Genomic DNA, 15304 nt, shown 5'->3' on the forward strand with positions numbered 1-15304 from the left:
TAAATCCTCTCCCTCCAGAAAAATGCACACAGCACAGCCAGTCTGGTTGGGAGGCTTCCTGAATCCCCCAGTCCCAAGACCTCTGGGACCCCAGGCCATGTCTCCAGCTCAGAACTCTGCTCTCCCAAGAGCTTTCTCTCTTCCCACCAAGATCCCAGGATAGACTCCTCCCTCCACACCACCGCGAATACCTCCACCCTGAAGTAGCTGTTTCCTCGTGTGCCATAAGTGAGGGCTGGCTTCCTCTGGCTGAGCCACAGATTATCTGAAATGACGACGTAGTCTACACTGGAAAAGAACCGGTCCTTCTCCTTTCTGACCAGTTCCTCCAGGCCAGCGGAACCGGCTTCTTCCATCCCTTCAATGACGAATTTGATATTCACAGGGAGATCCTGAATCAAATTAACAACAGAACAAACCATTCTGGCAAACAACTGCACGACTTGACCATTCATCTTTTCAGATCCAGAATTCATTTGCATGTGACTTAAATACACGAATTATTACATACATTCAATGTATGGGTTGTCCGCATTCCCAACAGCTCTGTTGACAACAAAGGAGTTGTAACCAAGACAGTGAAGGGGATTACAAGGGAAGACCCTGTGTATAGCCTCCAGCATGACCCTGATGGAGTCAGCGTGGACCCTAACGGATGATTTGGGGAAGGAATTCTTGGAGGAGAAGCAACACCCACACTGTGGAGCTCTCCTGAGCCACCACAGACACAGATGCTTCCCTCCTTCTCCCCGAAAGGAACCTTTCAAGAAAGGTTACTCGATTACAAATCTCTTTTCTGTCCTCATAATTCTGAGTATGATAAATGAGAACTCTTCCCTTTGAAAGACTGTCTAATGTTTAAGCCTCAGGATAATTTTTATTTCAAGTATCTGTTATTTTTCAGCTTTGAGTTCAATCTGCCTTTTAACTTATTCAAAGGCTTTGATCTTGCAGCAAAATGGAACTTGAGTTTTTCTCTAGTTAATATTAGGGCATGGAATAGCTCCTTTAAAATTTTTACAATGTGCCTTTCCCCCATTTGGTTTTGATCTTTTTGTATCTCTATAATTTATAACTTCATATCTTTAAGAGCCACATGAAGAAGAGAGGTCCAAGTCTTTTCTTGGAGCATAAAACACACACAGGAGAACTCCAGAAGTAATTCTATGCAGATAGACGATGGCACAAACAACTAATTAAAACTTAATTAGTTTTAAAGAGGGGGATTGACTCACCAAAGATTAACAAAGGCAGGATGAGTGGAGGATTATGTATTAGAAAGTAAGTGACCTTCGGTCATTCAGTTGGTTAAGGGCATTTGGGGATAATGATTTGTTCAAATGTATCCTTGGCATAGATTTATTTCTATGTGTCTTAAGAAGTTAAGCTAAAATTCTGAAATATTAATATTTGAAAGCTCTTTATTAACATTAACTAGAAAACAATTGCTGAGAAGTAGTTGGATAGCTTAAGAAATTTCTGGCAAAACGTGATTAATAAAATACAAGCCAGGAGCCACTACGTGTTGGGGGAGGAGGACAGACCAGCTGCCAGGCCTGGGTTTGGGTGTCTGCTCTGTCACTGACACCCAAGGGACCTGGGACAAGCCATTTGACCTCTTGGCCACTCACCTCCCTACCTATGCAATATGGGTAATAACAGTTGTCTGACTTTTAGTAAAACAATCCAGTGATGTGAGGTGCATTCAAGTGCTCAGTAAGCAACACAGAAAGAGAGGATGGGAGGGCGGAAGAACAGGGAAGAAACCCACCCTCGTAAAGGGCCTCGCACACACAGGCACTGAGGCTCCTCTGTGTGTTACCCCGTTTACTCCTCCGAAATAACTATTCCTAGTTCACAGATTAGGTCAATGAGGCTCAGAGAGATCAACTGATTTGTCCAAGGGCAGTGAACATTTCTTATGTTTTGTTTGTGATTATGTACGTTTCAGAGTCGAAAGTTAAAAAGCAAAGCAGATTTTGGCCTTCATACAGACTCTTTCTTATAAGTATTGCTTTCTCCCTTGGGAGGAAGGGAGGGAGGAGGGAAGGGAAGGAGGAGGGCAGGGAGAGAGGGGGCAGGGAGGGAGGAGGGCAGGATGTTGTCATCTCCCTTATCGTTGTCATCATCATCGACATCACCTTCATTATCATTGTCATCATCATCGTCATCATCATCCCTGTCATCATCATCGTCCTCATCGTTGCCATCATCACTGTCATCACCTTCATCACCATCATCGATATCACCATCATCATTGTCATTCTAGTCATCATCGTCATCGTTGTCATCTTCATTGTTGTCATCTTCGTCATTGTCATCACCTTCAATTATCGTCACTGTCATCATCATCACCATTTCATTGTTGTCATTCTCATCATCCTAGTCATGATCATCATTACTGGCATTGTCCTTGTCATCATCATCATCCTGTCACCACTGTCCTCACCATCATTGTCAACACTGTCATTATCATTATTGTCATCATCCTCATCATCATTATAATCATTGTCATTGTCCTCCACATCATCATCGTCATCATCCTCACCTTCACTGTCAATGCTGTCATCATCATCATCCCTCACCTTTTTTGTCATTCTCGTCGTCATTGTCATCATCATTGTCCTCATCATCATCACCTTCACTGTCAACATCATCATCGTCATCATCAACATCACTGTCAACATCATCCCTTCCCAAACACAACTGGTTACCTACTTCCTCCAGGGATCTGAAGGTGCTCACAGCATTAATCCACGCTAAAACAGGACCTTTATTGTCTGTTGCTCCCCGTCCGTAAAGTTTTCCTTTAAAAATAGGGGAAGAATTTTTAGAAAAGTACAAACACCTCTGCCAAGTTGAGTGAGTTAAAAACAAAGGTAGTGTTATGGGTAATCATTTTAACACTGCTTTCTATTTTTCTAGACACAAATCTTGCTCTGAGGTCACAAAGTCTGATTTCTTACATAAAAACGATATGGCCATCAGCTAATCAGATAATATAAACTAATTTGAAATATGCAGGTCCCTTTGGCCTTTATAGGAATTAGCTATTTTATCCAAGTTCATTGAAAAGGACCTGAGGATTTGTTGCAGAATGTCATGTAACATAGCCTCTCATTTCAAGATTTTATAATTAGTAGAAGAATGAAAAAGGGGTATATGTGTATCTCCATTAACCTTTCTTCTTCTTTTTTTAAAAAACACAATTACATTTGTATTTAAAAAAGGAAAATGTATGACCTAGACAACTTCTTCCTCCCAAGAACTCCCATCTTGGGAGTCAGTTTTGCCCAGGGGCACACATCATGTGTACATAGCTCGTAGTTTCTTTCACAAATGAGAAAAAAGCCAGCCTCATTGGACAGCTGGTAGACTATGAGACTGGTAGCATTTGTCCATTCTTAACAAGAACAGGGTAAGGCCTGGAGCTGGGGACAGGAATCACGTCTTCGATTCCTAGTCCACAAAGAACCCAGCACTGATGTGTCACTGACCATCCACTTCCGTCAGCGTGTAAGGGTCTGAGAGCCACCCATCTTCCTGTCTAGCAGGCTGCACATCCAAGTGGCCATAGAAGCACACGGTGGCTTTCTTTGGATCATTCCCCAGTTCGGCCAGGATGATGGGAGGTATCGGGAGAGTCTGACCATTAGGCAGCTGAAAAAAAAAACAAAAACAGATCACATTAAAAAAAAAAATGTTGTTTAGTTCTCCCAGAAAATTCAGACGTGACATTAGGAGTCCAGTTTCTACCCCTGAGTTTTTTGTAGAGCCCACATAATTTTTCTAATCATCATTTTATGTACCTCTAAAATGGGTACCACGAGACGCTTCACTAAAACATAAAAAATAATTAAAAGTAAAAGTGCTTTCTTGGATGCATAGGGGCAAACAGTAAACTTAATCAAACACGCTCTCCAATATGAACTCAGACTCAAATGGCTTAAATTAGGTGGACGTGGTTCTGGAAAACACACACCATTCGGAGACTCATCCATGCTGAAGCAGGCAGCACTGGCGCCTGGATCAAGGATCACCATTTGCCACCGGGACACAGTAATAAGCAGTGTTTCTGATCAAAGACTGGATCCTTTGAGAAAGGTACATTTGAACATAAGGGAAAGGACAGTTGGGGAGAAATTTGACCCACATGTGAAGGATATGAATGGTACGGGGAGGGGGGCCTCTCCTTCCCTTACCCACCCCACTCGCTCTCTGCTGCCCCCCAGTGCTGCCACGACAAGAAATCAGTAATCCCGACTCGTCTGGGACAAGAGGTAATTTTTTATCTTACTGGGAATTGAGATGATGGGGGCGTTTTTGAGGAGGATCTGATGGGAGCAAGTCCCCGTCTTGCCACGCTCAAGGGCAGGCAGGGCCGATGCCCACAGAAGTGGCAGCTCGTGGCGGGGAGGGGGGGGGGCTGTCCAACACCTGCTGAACACCCGGGTCCACGGAGTCCACACTGGCTCCCAGGCGCCGGAGCCTGTCCGCAGCCAGCGTCATCATTCTGAAGAGCTCCCATCTGAGGCGGGGCTGGGGCTGAACCGAGTCGCTCTCCACAGCCACCCACTCCTTAAGCGTCTGTAAGGAGAGGTGACAAGGTGATTCGTCCGAGGGGGGCCGACCCTGTCAATCACGTCCACTCTAGGGGACGTGGCTCGAGGCACGAGGCACCAAATCCCCAGTGCGGGCCGCCTGCCGCGAAGACTGAGCCAGCAAACACAGTCTTCCTCAGCGACTGCAGATGGGCTGGTGTCCTCAAGAACCCAGAGGCAGAGATGTCTGCCTCATGAAGAAGAACAGGGCAGGACAGGCTGGGGAGAAGGCTGCCTTCCTGGACACCTGGGCCTGTGCCTCCTTGGACCCGCCACTTCTCGTTTCTTAGGGACCGGGAGCTACCGGCTGGCAGCCCGTCCTAGGGACTCTGGGCCTCCCACAAAGGCCCCTGGACGCCTCTGGAACTCGCGGCTCAGTCTAAGCAACCACACAGTGGCCTCGGCTGGGCTGCACGGCGCCTGTCGGCTTTGCGGTCGTCCCCCTGCCCCCACACCTCCAGAACCCGGTAGGTGATGTGCCCCAGGGCTACGCCTTGGCTCCTGCCCTGGGTTCGGCCCATTCAAGTTGTATGACTTGCGGATGCTCCTCAGGCTCGTAGCCTTGGCTCCCTCCTCCATATGAGGAGGGTAGTGCTCTCTGCCTGTGGGTCACTGTTGGCGTGAGGCTGCCACACAATAAGAAATACCTATTTTGGTCTTCGTCCTGGGCTCTTGGCCAGCGCGCCTACAACCTTTACAACTTCCCATGCCATAAACGTGCTGGGAGCATCTTCTGTTCAGAGATTCGGTCTCTGTCTTGGGTTCCTAACACAGAGCTCCTAACTCCCTTGGAATTTCCTGGGAGAAAGGAGAATATTTTGTTCTAATGAGGCAGTTCTAGTGGGCTCCTGGACAGGGGCTGGTCACCAGAAAGACCAAGCTGTGATTAGAAGCTTGGGGCTCCCCACCCAGCCACATCCTCTGGGGAGGGACGAGGGGCTGGAGATGAGTTAATAATCACTCATGCCCACATGATGAAGCCTCCATAAGCGTCCCCGAAAGTATAGGGTTCAGAGATCTTCCAGGCTGGTGACTGCAGCCTGGAGAGTGGCGCACCCCAACCCCAGTGGGACAGAAGGTGCCTCCAGACCCTGCCCTATGTGCCTCTTCATCCAGCTGCTTGTATCTACCCTTTATCATGTCCTTTATTACATAACAAATGGCAAACATAATTAAGTGTTTTCCTGGGTTCTAGAGCTGTTCTAGCAAAAGATGGGACTAGAGCAGGGTTCGTGGGAGCCCTGACTTGCAACCGCTTGGGACATGTAAATAAGGGGGTCTCACTGCCTGAATGCGACTGGCACCCACTATTGGCGGTGGGGGTAGGAGGGTGACACTCACACCAGGCAGGTGGTGTCAGAAGGGAGTCGGACTGTGGGGTGTCCCGAGAACTAGATAGTTGCTTAATGTGTGGAAAAGGCACACAGCTGGCCACAGAAGCGAGGGGAGTCATCAAAGAAAACAAGCATTCCTTTCCGTGAGGATTAGAGATGATGACGTGCATAAGACTTAGCTCAGTGCCTGGCTGCTGGCAGGTGCTCAACGAACTCGAACTAATATTGAATTACCAATAATAATCAATCACATTGATTGATTATAAGCTCGAGTTGCTTATACTGGGATAGCCACCATTTTTATTAAAAAAACTACGCATACTTTGGGTGACTGATCTTGGATTCTCCAACTTATTTTAGTCTGATCTCTGTTCTGGTTGTAGCACTTTAATTTTTATTACGAAGAAATTCATTTAGCCTAAGGAATATTGTGTTTTACACACTTAAACTGGAATTCATAGAACAGATGCTGCCAAGTGGTCCCTAAAGGTAATGGATTGGATACATGTGAGGAAGTTGCAGAGAGGAGAGTTTTGGCTCAAAGACCCAAATCAACGTATCTCCCCCACACGCTGTCCCTCTCCCCCTGCTAATTCCAACCTACAGCCAGAGTCCCCACTCAGTCTTCAAAAACCCAATAGGCATTATGTCAAGTCAATACTCCCACGAGCACGAGGAAGGATTCCATGAAGGTCAAGTCTAGGACCTGCGGCCTGGCCATTCAGCGTTGTGTGATAGCAGGAGACACGAACTCTTGACTGTTGCTAACATTGGCTGGTTGCTCCAGTATACATATACTGAACACAAACTGTGGGCCACACATGGCATGGGGGCTCAGGGGACAAGATCCTGTGACATGTCATGGAGTCCCCGGCTGTGGTGGACTCAACTCACCCATATGCCAGGGGACAAGCAGGTCAGCAGAGAAGAAGGGGACTTGCAGGCTGATGGAGGCTACGGCCCTTCCCTGCGCCCACCCTTCTGCTCCCAGGCCTCCCTCTCTCCTTGCTCCTAGCCCTCCGGCTCCATTCTTCTCCCCCGAGATGTATGCCCACACCACGGGCAGTTTGCCACGTAGTGAGTTCGGAATGGAGCAGAGGATTATAAGGGAGGAGATAAAGTGCACATTGCACAAGGACTACAAAACAGCTTTGACATTGAACTTGGCAGAACTCTGGACCTAAAGCTTGCTGTAGCCAGGTGGTATTACTCTGGGATGGCGTCATGGGGGGTGGGGGTGGGGGATGAGTCGCAGGAAGGCTTTGCAGGAGGAGGGGGCCTCAACAAGGCCCCTCTAACACGGGGCATGGGCACTCTGATGATGGTCCAGGGTCAGCCTGAGCTCAGCGGGCATCATCGCTACCCAGACAGTCCTGATCAACACGCTAGGAATGCCCTCTCTAGGAGGAAAGGCTGCGGAGGGATCTCTTCCCCAAATGTAACAAATATTTATTAGTTTAACTCAGCGAGGAGCCATGGGCATTTTATTTTTTTATTTTTTTTTTAAAGAATTTTTTTTTTTTAAAGATTTTATTTATTTATTTGAGAGAGAGAGAATGAGAGACAGAGAGCATGAGAGGGAGGAGGGTCAGAGGGAGAAGCAGACTCCCTGCCGAGCAGGGAGCCCGATACGGGACTCGATCCCGGGACTCCAGGATCATGACCTGAGCCGAAGGCAGTCGCTTAACCAACTGAGCCACCCAGGCACCCGCCATGGGCATTTTAAATGGAATTAAGTTTTCAGGCAAAAAAAAAAAAAAAAAAAATCCACACCTCCCAGCAAATAAGCATTCACCCAGATACCCAAAGGGTATGTCATGCAAGCATTTTGTGGGTGTAGTTTCTCCTACCTGTACAAACTCATTCTGATGGAGATCGATGTACTGGAAGGCCTTCTCCAACAGCCCAGCGGGCGGGGAGGACGGAGAGAACATGCCTCTCTCAAGCAGCAGCAGGGAGGCAAGGAGAGAGGACACCTGGAGTGGGCCATAGGGGAGGGACAGCAAAATAAATACCGGATTTTGGACTTTCAACCTTTCAAATAATTCAAGAAAGCTTATGTTATCCAACACAGCTGCTTCCAGTCATTTGGACTAAAATAACAAAGGTAGTAGAACAGGAAAGATATCCTTTTCTTTATCTTCACCGAAATGCTTCATTTTCAACACTTAAGAATTTCAGTAAGACAGAAACCAAGAAAACAAGCCCGTCTCTCAACGCCACGCTTGGGTTGTTCCTGCCATGGAATCATTCCCATCGGCTCTCGTCCTGAGAAGGTAAGTCAGCGCCCTACGCCCAGGTGGCAGGGGCAATATTTGTAAGAGAGATTAGTGGGAAGCACTTCAAAACAAAACAAAACTTTTCTGTATGATCAACCAGTTTATTAGAAAAAAAATATTTGGTAAGGACTCTCTAAAATCCTGTGTGGTCTTGTGCGTTTCTCCCATCGCTCCTAAAGGTACAGGGCCTTCCGCAGAAACTCCCAAGCCCTGTTGCGATGCAACACGGAAGGCCTGAGGCTCACGTGGACACTGTTAGCCACGCTCTCGTCTCCCCGCAAACCCTTCTGGCCTCTCTGCTTCCATCCCTGAGGGGGCCCTAACTGTAAATGTGGGACCTGCCAGAGACCCCGGCCTCCCCCCTCCTCCCTCCCCCGCGGCCCCTTTCCACCATCCCTCCGCCCCCATGGTGGGCTCCAGGCTGGGCTCAGAGCAGAAAAACTGGGTCCAGAGGAGGGTAGGCTGACCAGGTTCCGAGCTAAACTAATGCTCTTCTTCCCGCCCAGCTCTTCCTTCTGGATTGTTGTACATTTTTACAATAGAACCATTTTAGATGTAGGCTGCTTCCTCCCTTGGCCTCCGCTTCCAGGCCGAGGTGAGGACTCGTGTCTACAATACAAGAAACTGCAACTCAATAATAAAATACGAATTAACCCAGTTTAAAAGTGGGCAAAGGATTTGAAGAGACATTTCTCTCACCAATGGCCAATAAGCACATGAAAAGATGCTCAAGCTCATTAGCCATCAGGGAGATGAAAATCACTTCACACCCACGAGGACGGGTTAAAATGGAGAAGTCCTACAACAGGTGGGGATGTGAGGCGGCGGCCCCTTCCTGGGCAGGCCCCCGACGGCATTCCTCCTGGCAGCCGAGAGGCAGAGCTAATCCAAATGACCATCCGCGGACGAGCGGATACACAAGACGTGGCGGCCACACACAAGGGGATGTTGCTCAGCCACGAAAACAGATGGAGGGCTGACCCACGCCACGGCACCAACGAACCTTTAGCACATGGTGGGAAGTGAAGGAAACCGGACACAGATACTGCAGATTACCATCTGCATTATCAGCCCATGTATGTGGAATGTCCAGAACAGGCAGATCCTGAGACGGGGGACCTGGCAGGCTGCCGAGGGCTGGGAGGATTGGGGGAAATGGGGAGCGAGTGCTGATGGGCAGGCGTTCTTTCTGGGTGGCTGGAATGTTCTGAAATTGTGACGGCTGCACAACTGGATATACTAAAAGCCATTGGAGTGTGCAGTTGAAATGGGTGAACTGTATTGTAAGGCATGTGAATTACAGTGCAATACAGTCATTATAAAAATAGCGATCATAAACGGAAGCACTCATTCAATAATATATCACCAAGTTGGAGAAATGCCCATAAAGGAAGCAAAGGAGTGGGTAAAAATAAGGTAAAAAGGGGTGCCTGGGCGGCTCAGTAGGTTAAGCGTCTGCCTTCAGCTCTGGTCATGATCCCAGGGTCCTGGGATCGAGCCCCGTGATGTCGTCAGGCTCCTTGCGCAGCGGGGAGTCGACTTCTCCCTCAGCCCCTACCCCTGCTCATGCTCTCTCTCTCTCTCTCTCATAAATAAAATCTTAAAAAAAAAAAAAAAAAGGTGAAAGGGAGCCGGGCTCATTCATGAACAGATTAAGAATTTAGTCCAGTAGATGGTGCCAGTGGGCCGTTGACAAGCCCCCTTTGCCTTCTGTTCTGAGAGGACTGAGGCTGGATTCAGCTAAACTCGGCTAAGCAGAGCCAAAAGCCAAAGGTTACAAATAAATCCCAAGGAAATGAGTCCTCAGACCCGCACTGGCAGGAAGATGGAGCTCTGGGCACCCAGGAAAAGCCCTTTGAAATGGAGTAGGCTAATTTTTTGCAGCTGATACACCTAAATCAATATTTGAACTTTTATTATTCATTTGTTCAATTTCCATTAAAAATTATTTGATGCTCCTCTCTGATAAAAAATAAAAAGGGGAATTTGAAGAAGAAAAGGGAGCCACGGGCAAAGAAGGAAAACGGTGACCGCAAGGACCGAGAATATTTCCAGTGTCCGTGGGAATTGCCTCCTTCCCAGTGGGAGCCGCAGGCCAAAGACTGATCTTCCAGAAAGACTGTTCCTGCACACTTCACCCCTCACTTCCCCCTTCCTGCAGAGCCGACAGAGCCCTGCTGTCCTTCACCCTCAGGCCCACGGGGATTCACTGGGCACCAGCCCCGCCTTTAAGATCCTGGGTGGGACCCAGGCTGCAGATCGGCCCCCCCCCTGGAGTTTCTCATGTTCCTTTACCTTTCCGCTTGTCTCCTTGTGTTACAGTCACGCTTGACCTTGAACTAATCACCCAACAAAATTCTGTAGATATAGAAAGTTGCCAGAGAACTGGAAGGTGAAGCATGGGGTCACGGGGGCAGAGCCGGGAAGGCCCTGGGCTTCCTGTTTTCTTGGGGGAGCAGGTAGCCCAGCCCTGTGGGGCCCGTCCCAGACGAAACCTTTCTTGCTCCACAGGCTTCTGCTAATTCCAGCTGGTTGTTCTTTGGGAACAAATTTCCTAGAGCCCCTGTGCTGAATCTTAGTTTTAAACACTTTACCTTTTAAGACTTCTTGAAGTTAGGCCCAGGTCTGTGGTGTAACCGCCCCTGGGCCCCAGTCCAGCTCCACCTCCTTAGAGCCTCCCCAGCCCCGCTACTGCCAAGCGTCCCCTGGGACGCAGGCCTGTTTTCACTGTCCTCTCCCAGCTCCAGACAACTGGACAAAGTTAGATGCTCCGTGTGCTTAGCTGATGGCAGCCTTGAAATCACCATGGGCTGCCTTCAGAAGGGCACATCCACCACCCACCTGGAACACAGCAGGTGCCCTAAAAGGGGGCTGGGAATGGGGTAAGCTGTTGATGAAACCCACTCCCTCCCCATTTGCTACTGTGGTTGGATTTTGAAGTTGACTAGAATCAACAATAGAAAATGAAAACAGGGTTGCCTCCCACCATAGACAGCCTGACTGAGCTGGCCTCCCCCCCAGGCACACAATGGCCAGAGGCCAAACCCTTTTCTGCCTGTAAGAAACTTTAGTGCCAGAGTCAACCTGCACACCAAGAATTCTACTTACCGAGTCTTCTGGAGCCCAGTGTGATTGTCTTACAGAGGCTGATCTGCTTGGATGGATTTGTTATAATGCAGAAAAAATGCTTGAGTTGCCTACTTTATTTCACTATGACAGGATTAAAAATAAAATCCCAACCCCAAACCAGGCTTTCCTGGAATGTGTTAATTCCCCTGCAGGAGCTGAACTGAACTCAGTGATTCTGCAGAGATTAACTAACTCCTCAGCAAGTCCCTAGAAGCCTGAGCAAGCCCGCGGCGTGGCTTTCGGAAGGCAGCCTGGAGGCAGTCTAGGATGAAGGAGAGGGTTTCAGGGAGCAGAGCTCCCCAGAAAGTCCCCAGAACCGCCAGTTTCTCCACCAGAGAGGGCCAGAAGCCAGGGGGTGGAAGAGGAGCTGGGTGCGGTCCTGGGGAGCAGGTAGGACAGGCAGGAAGCCTGCCCCCAGTGCCCTCGGGGCCCCAGGCTCTGTACACAGTGCTCTAAGTGCTCTATCCTGGCCACTCCCGACTGCTGGGGTGCATGTTCTCTGCCTCCCTCCGGTCTTCGCCCTGCGGTCTTCGCCCCACGCAGGCCGCAGGGAAGGAGAAAGCAGGCATTGTCTGCCCGTGATGTCACCTCAGAAAGGCCTCTTGTGACCCTTTTCATTCCCTCCAGTCTGGCCAGGGACCTGGGCCTGTCCGAACATCAGCTGGAGAGGCCGTCCTGCTCTGCGCCACTTCCGAAGCCGGCTGCCCTCTGGAAACGGGCCAGTTCACAGCGCGACGGCAAACAGCCGGAGAAGGGGTGAAGGAGAGAGCCAGAGGCCTTGCAGGCCTGCCATGTCGCCGAGGTCACGGCCTGAAAGGCGCGGTGCCCTGACGGCAGCGTCACCCGTGGAGCTGGAGGGTCTCCTCAAAGGCAAGGACCGCGCGCCGGGCGTGGCCTTCAGTGCTGAGGCTGAAGGGTGTGAAGCCCAAATCATCAGTGGCGCTGTGCCCGGCAAGGCCCTCGTCGTGTGCTAAGATCGCCCGGCTGTGGTTAGACGGGAACCACTGTTGTCTCTTTCTTCCTTTAAATCTCATTTGGTGGACTTTTCGTGTGAGTGTGAACAGGATAAATCTGAACCACCTGCAGGAGGGACTGTCTGATCTCAGGGCACAGCAGACGAAATCGGGGTCCTGGCGGCAGCGGAACAGAGAAGCATCTGGAAGCTCCAGCAGGAGGAGGAGGGAGGCGGGACGAGGGCGGTGTGCACAGAGGAGCCGAGGAGACCCGGATGGCCCGGGAGCGTAAAGGCAAGGGCAGACCCCAGACCTGGCCACCTCTTGCAATAGTAGTACCGCAGGCTGTGAAGAAACAGTTCCACAAATGGAAGTTCGGGAACAAAGGCAGCCCGAGGAGAGGGCAGGAACGTCCATCCCCCATGTTAGTTCCCTAGGGCTGCTGGAACAACGTCCCACAGGAACGGATTCTCCCAGGGTTCTGCAGGTCGGAAATTAGAAATCCCTCTGAGGGCTCTAGGGGAGTCCCTCCTTGCCTCTTCTCAACGTGCGGGAGTGGCTGGCCATCCTGGGGCCCCCGCCCCCGGCTCACAGGTGCAGGGCCCCGATCTGCGCCTCTGGCTTCACCTGCCTCCGCCTGGGTGTGGCTCCGCGTCCCCTCTCTTCCCAGAGGGACACTGGCAGAGGCTTTAGGGCCCATCCCACCCCAGTATGACCTCATTTTAACTGATTACATCTGCAAAGACCCTACTTGCAAATAAGGTCACATTCTGAGGGTCCAGGTGGACGTGAATTTTGACGCAGGCCACCCTGCGCTTTATTTTACCTCATATTCTATTACGTGTCCACTTCATAATGATCCGACTTGCTTGAAGGTAAGTTGTAGGAGGGCTAGGACTTTTGTCTCCCTTACCTCCCTAAGTGCCTGTCGCAGACTAAGACCCCAGTCAGCTCCTAGGGAACAATTACGTGCAGAGTCCTGAAGGACACCAAGCGTACTTGATCTCCACTGACGTCACAACTTCTATCTCAACACTGTGTAAAAAAGCAAAATTGGTCTATTTCAGCTATAACATGAATAAGGGAAATGTAAATGTAAATTTGGGCAGATTTTGCTCCCTCCCGGCAATCTCAAGAGTCTCGAGGTTTCCAGAAAACCCACACTGGATGTGTTCCTCGTTCTGCGGGAGGCTCTCCTGGCCTCTGTCCCCGATCCACAGCCTGGCAGCCCCGAGTTGTGCACCCACAGAGTGCACACCAGCTGCTGCAGCCCCCGGGGCCCTGTGCATGCCGGGCACCCGCAACCAGCACACCCCCCGCAGAGCATCGTGGCCGACGGTACCCCTCCTCCCCTAAGGGATTTCGGATTTCCTCTTACTCCTCAGCTTCACTGTGAGGTGTCTGACATACTGGTACGTCTTGCTCAATCCTCAGCATCCATTAGCAAACTGAAGACTCCTTTGTGTCTTCGTTTCTTCGGTAAAATTCTCCTTCTCTCTCCTAGCGCGGCTTCTCTGCCATTCCCTTGACTCTCTTTCTAGAACTACGACCTGTCTTTCAATCTGTCATGTGTTCTCCAGTTCTCTCAGCTTTTCTTTTTTTCTTCTTTCCTCTTCGCTCTGCTTCCTGGACACGGTGTTGTGCAGGTGACTAGGTCTCTCTTGGGGGCTAGTTATGCATTTACCTGAACTCCTGAGTTTTTCCAATGACTAATTTCCATTTTCAGGACTTCTAAGTGGTTGTGTTTCATACCAGTCTGTTCTTGACTCATATATGCCTTCCGCACGCAATCATCCATCTCTTGAAGAATGTAAACATACATCATTCGCATCCATTTTAAGCAAGTTCTAGGGTTTGTATTTCGGAGGCTATGGCCTCGCTTCTCCGTTAATCTGTGGGCTTTCTTCCTGTGGGTCTTAGGTACTTCCGGGTCATCACTGGCGGGCCCCACTTCAGTGACAGCCGTCCTATTCTCCTTCTCCAGAATGCTTTCTGCCTCGGGCTGTCGTGGCTGCCTCCTCCAGGCGCCCCACAATGCCTGGTCCACGATCGGGTCTTAAGCAGGCGGCTTAGCGTTCGTTCCCAAACAGCGTGCAGCGGGGCTGGGATGCACCACCGCAGGGGCTTCTGCAATGGCTCCAACTGCCGTCCATGCCCGGGCACTCTGGGACCTATGACCCTGCAGGAGTCTCACTCCTGGACGCCACGGCCTGTTGTAGACCCAGAGTCCAACAAAGCAGCAGCCTCAGCCCCTGCTCCCCACTGTTTTTTTTTTTGTTCAGTAGGGATATTTATTGTGTTTCTGAGTCCATGTCTTTGTAATCAAAAATTGAAAGCACATGTAATTGGGGTATCTGAAGCGGATGGGAGCCTTGACCAGAAGTCCCTACAGTGATCTCCCTTCCTAGAAGGCAGGGGCTCCCCAGCCTCAGTGTGCAGTGCCCACATGCAGACTCCCTGGGAACACGCCTCACCACACACTTTCCCAAGTCTAGGGGGATAGGATCCGCAGGAAGAAAAAGCTTCCTGAAAAGCTGCGTGCTCCAGTGACTGTGCCTGAAAAGGCATAAACATCCATGTCCTGGACACCCTCAGCCTCCAAGGCGAGGACATGGGATATATTAATAACTGCGGGCCCCTCACCATGAGCTCACCTGTAAACCAAGGTGCACGTCAACAGGGGCTCTGGGCTCTGTGCCGTTGCCCCAGACCCTTGCTCCTGCAGAGACCCCGGGCTGCACGCAGTACAAGGTGGAGTGAGGTAACAAGGTGCCCAAGCAACCTGTAAAGCTAAAACCTCTTAGTACAGCAGACTCAGGGAGCCCGGGGCACTGGGTTGCTCCTCATCCTACAGTTTTTGGGAGGTTCCACCTGGGCACACTCCCCCCTCCACCTGGGCACACTCCCCCCTCCACCTGGGCACACTTCCCCCCCTCCACCTGAGCACACTCCCCCCTCCACCTGGGCACACTCTCCCCTCCACCTAGGCACACTCCCCCCTTGCTTCT

At 50.3% G+C, this 15304-nt stretch overlaps 1 protein-coding gene across 1 annotated transcript in view; it reads right to left on the bottom strand.

Annotated features, from left to right (window-relative positions):
• CNDP1 (carnosine dipeptidase 1) overlaps positions 1 to 15024 on the bottom strand; it is a 27038-nt gene extending 12014 nt beyond the window's left edge. Inside the window, exons 1-6 of the mRNA XM_034996029.1 lie at positions 14951 to 15024; positions 7786 to 7911; positions 4438 to 4587; positions 3498 to 3660; positions 2719 to 2807; positions 192 to 392 (exon numbers count right to left, since the gene is read on the bottom strand). Of these exons, the coding sequence (XP_034851920.1) occupies positions 192 to 392; positions 2719 to 2807; positions 3498 to 3660; positions 4438 to 4587; positions 7786 to 7869 (687 nt within the window). The 5' untranslated portion in view covers positions 7870 to 7911; positions 14951 to 15024. The remainder of the gene's footprint in view (positions 1 to 191; positions 393 to 2718; positions 2808 to 3497; positions 3661 to 4437; positions 4588 to 7785; positions 7912 to 14950) is intronic.
• Positions 15025 to 15304: the final 280 nt, after the last annotated feature.

Source organism: Mirounga leonina, unplaced genomic scaffold (assembly GCF_011800145.1).
Source record: "Mirounga leonina isolate KUSES-001 unplaced genomic scaffold, KU_Mleo_1.0 Mir_93, whole genome shotgun sequence".
In the NCBI taxonomy this organism is placed as follows: Eukaryota; Metazoa; Chordata; class Mammalia; order Carnivora; family Phocidae; genus Mirounga; species Mirounga leonina.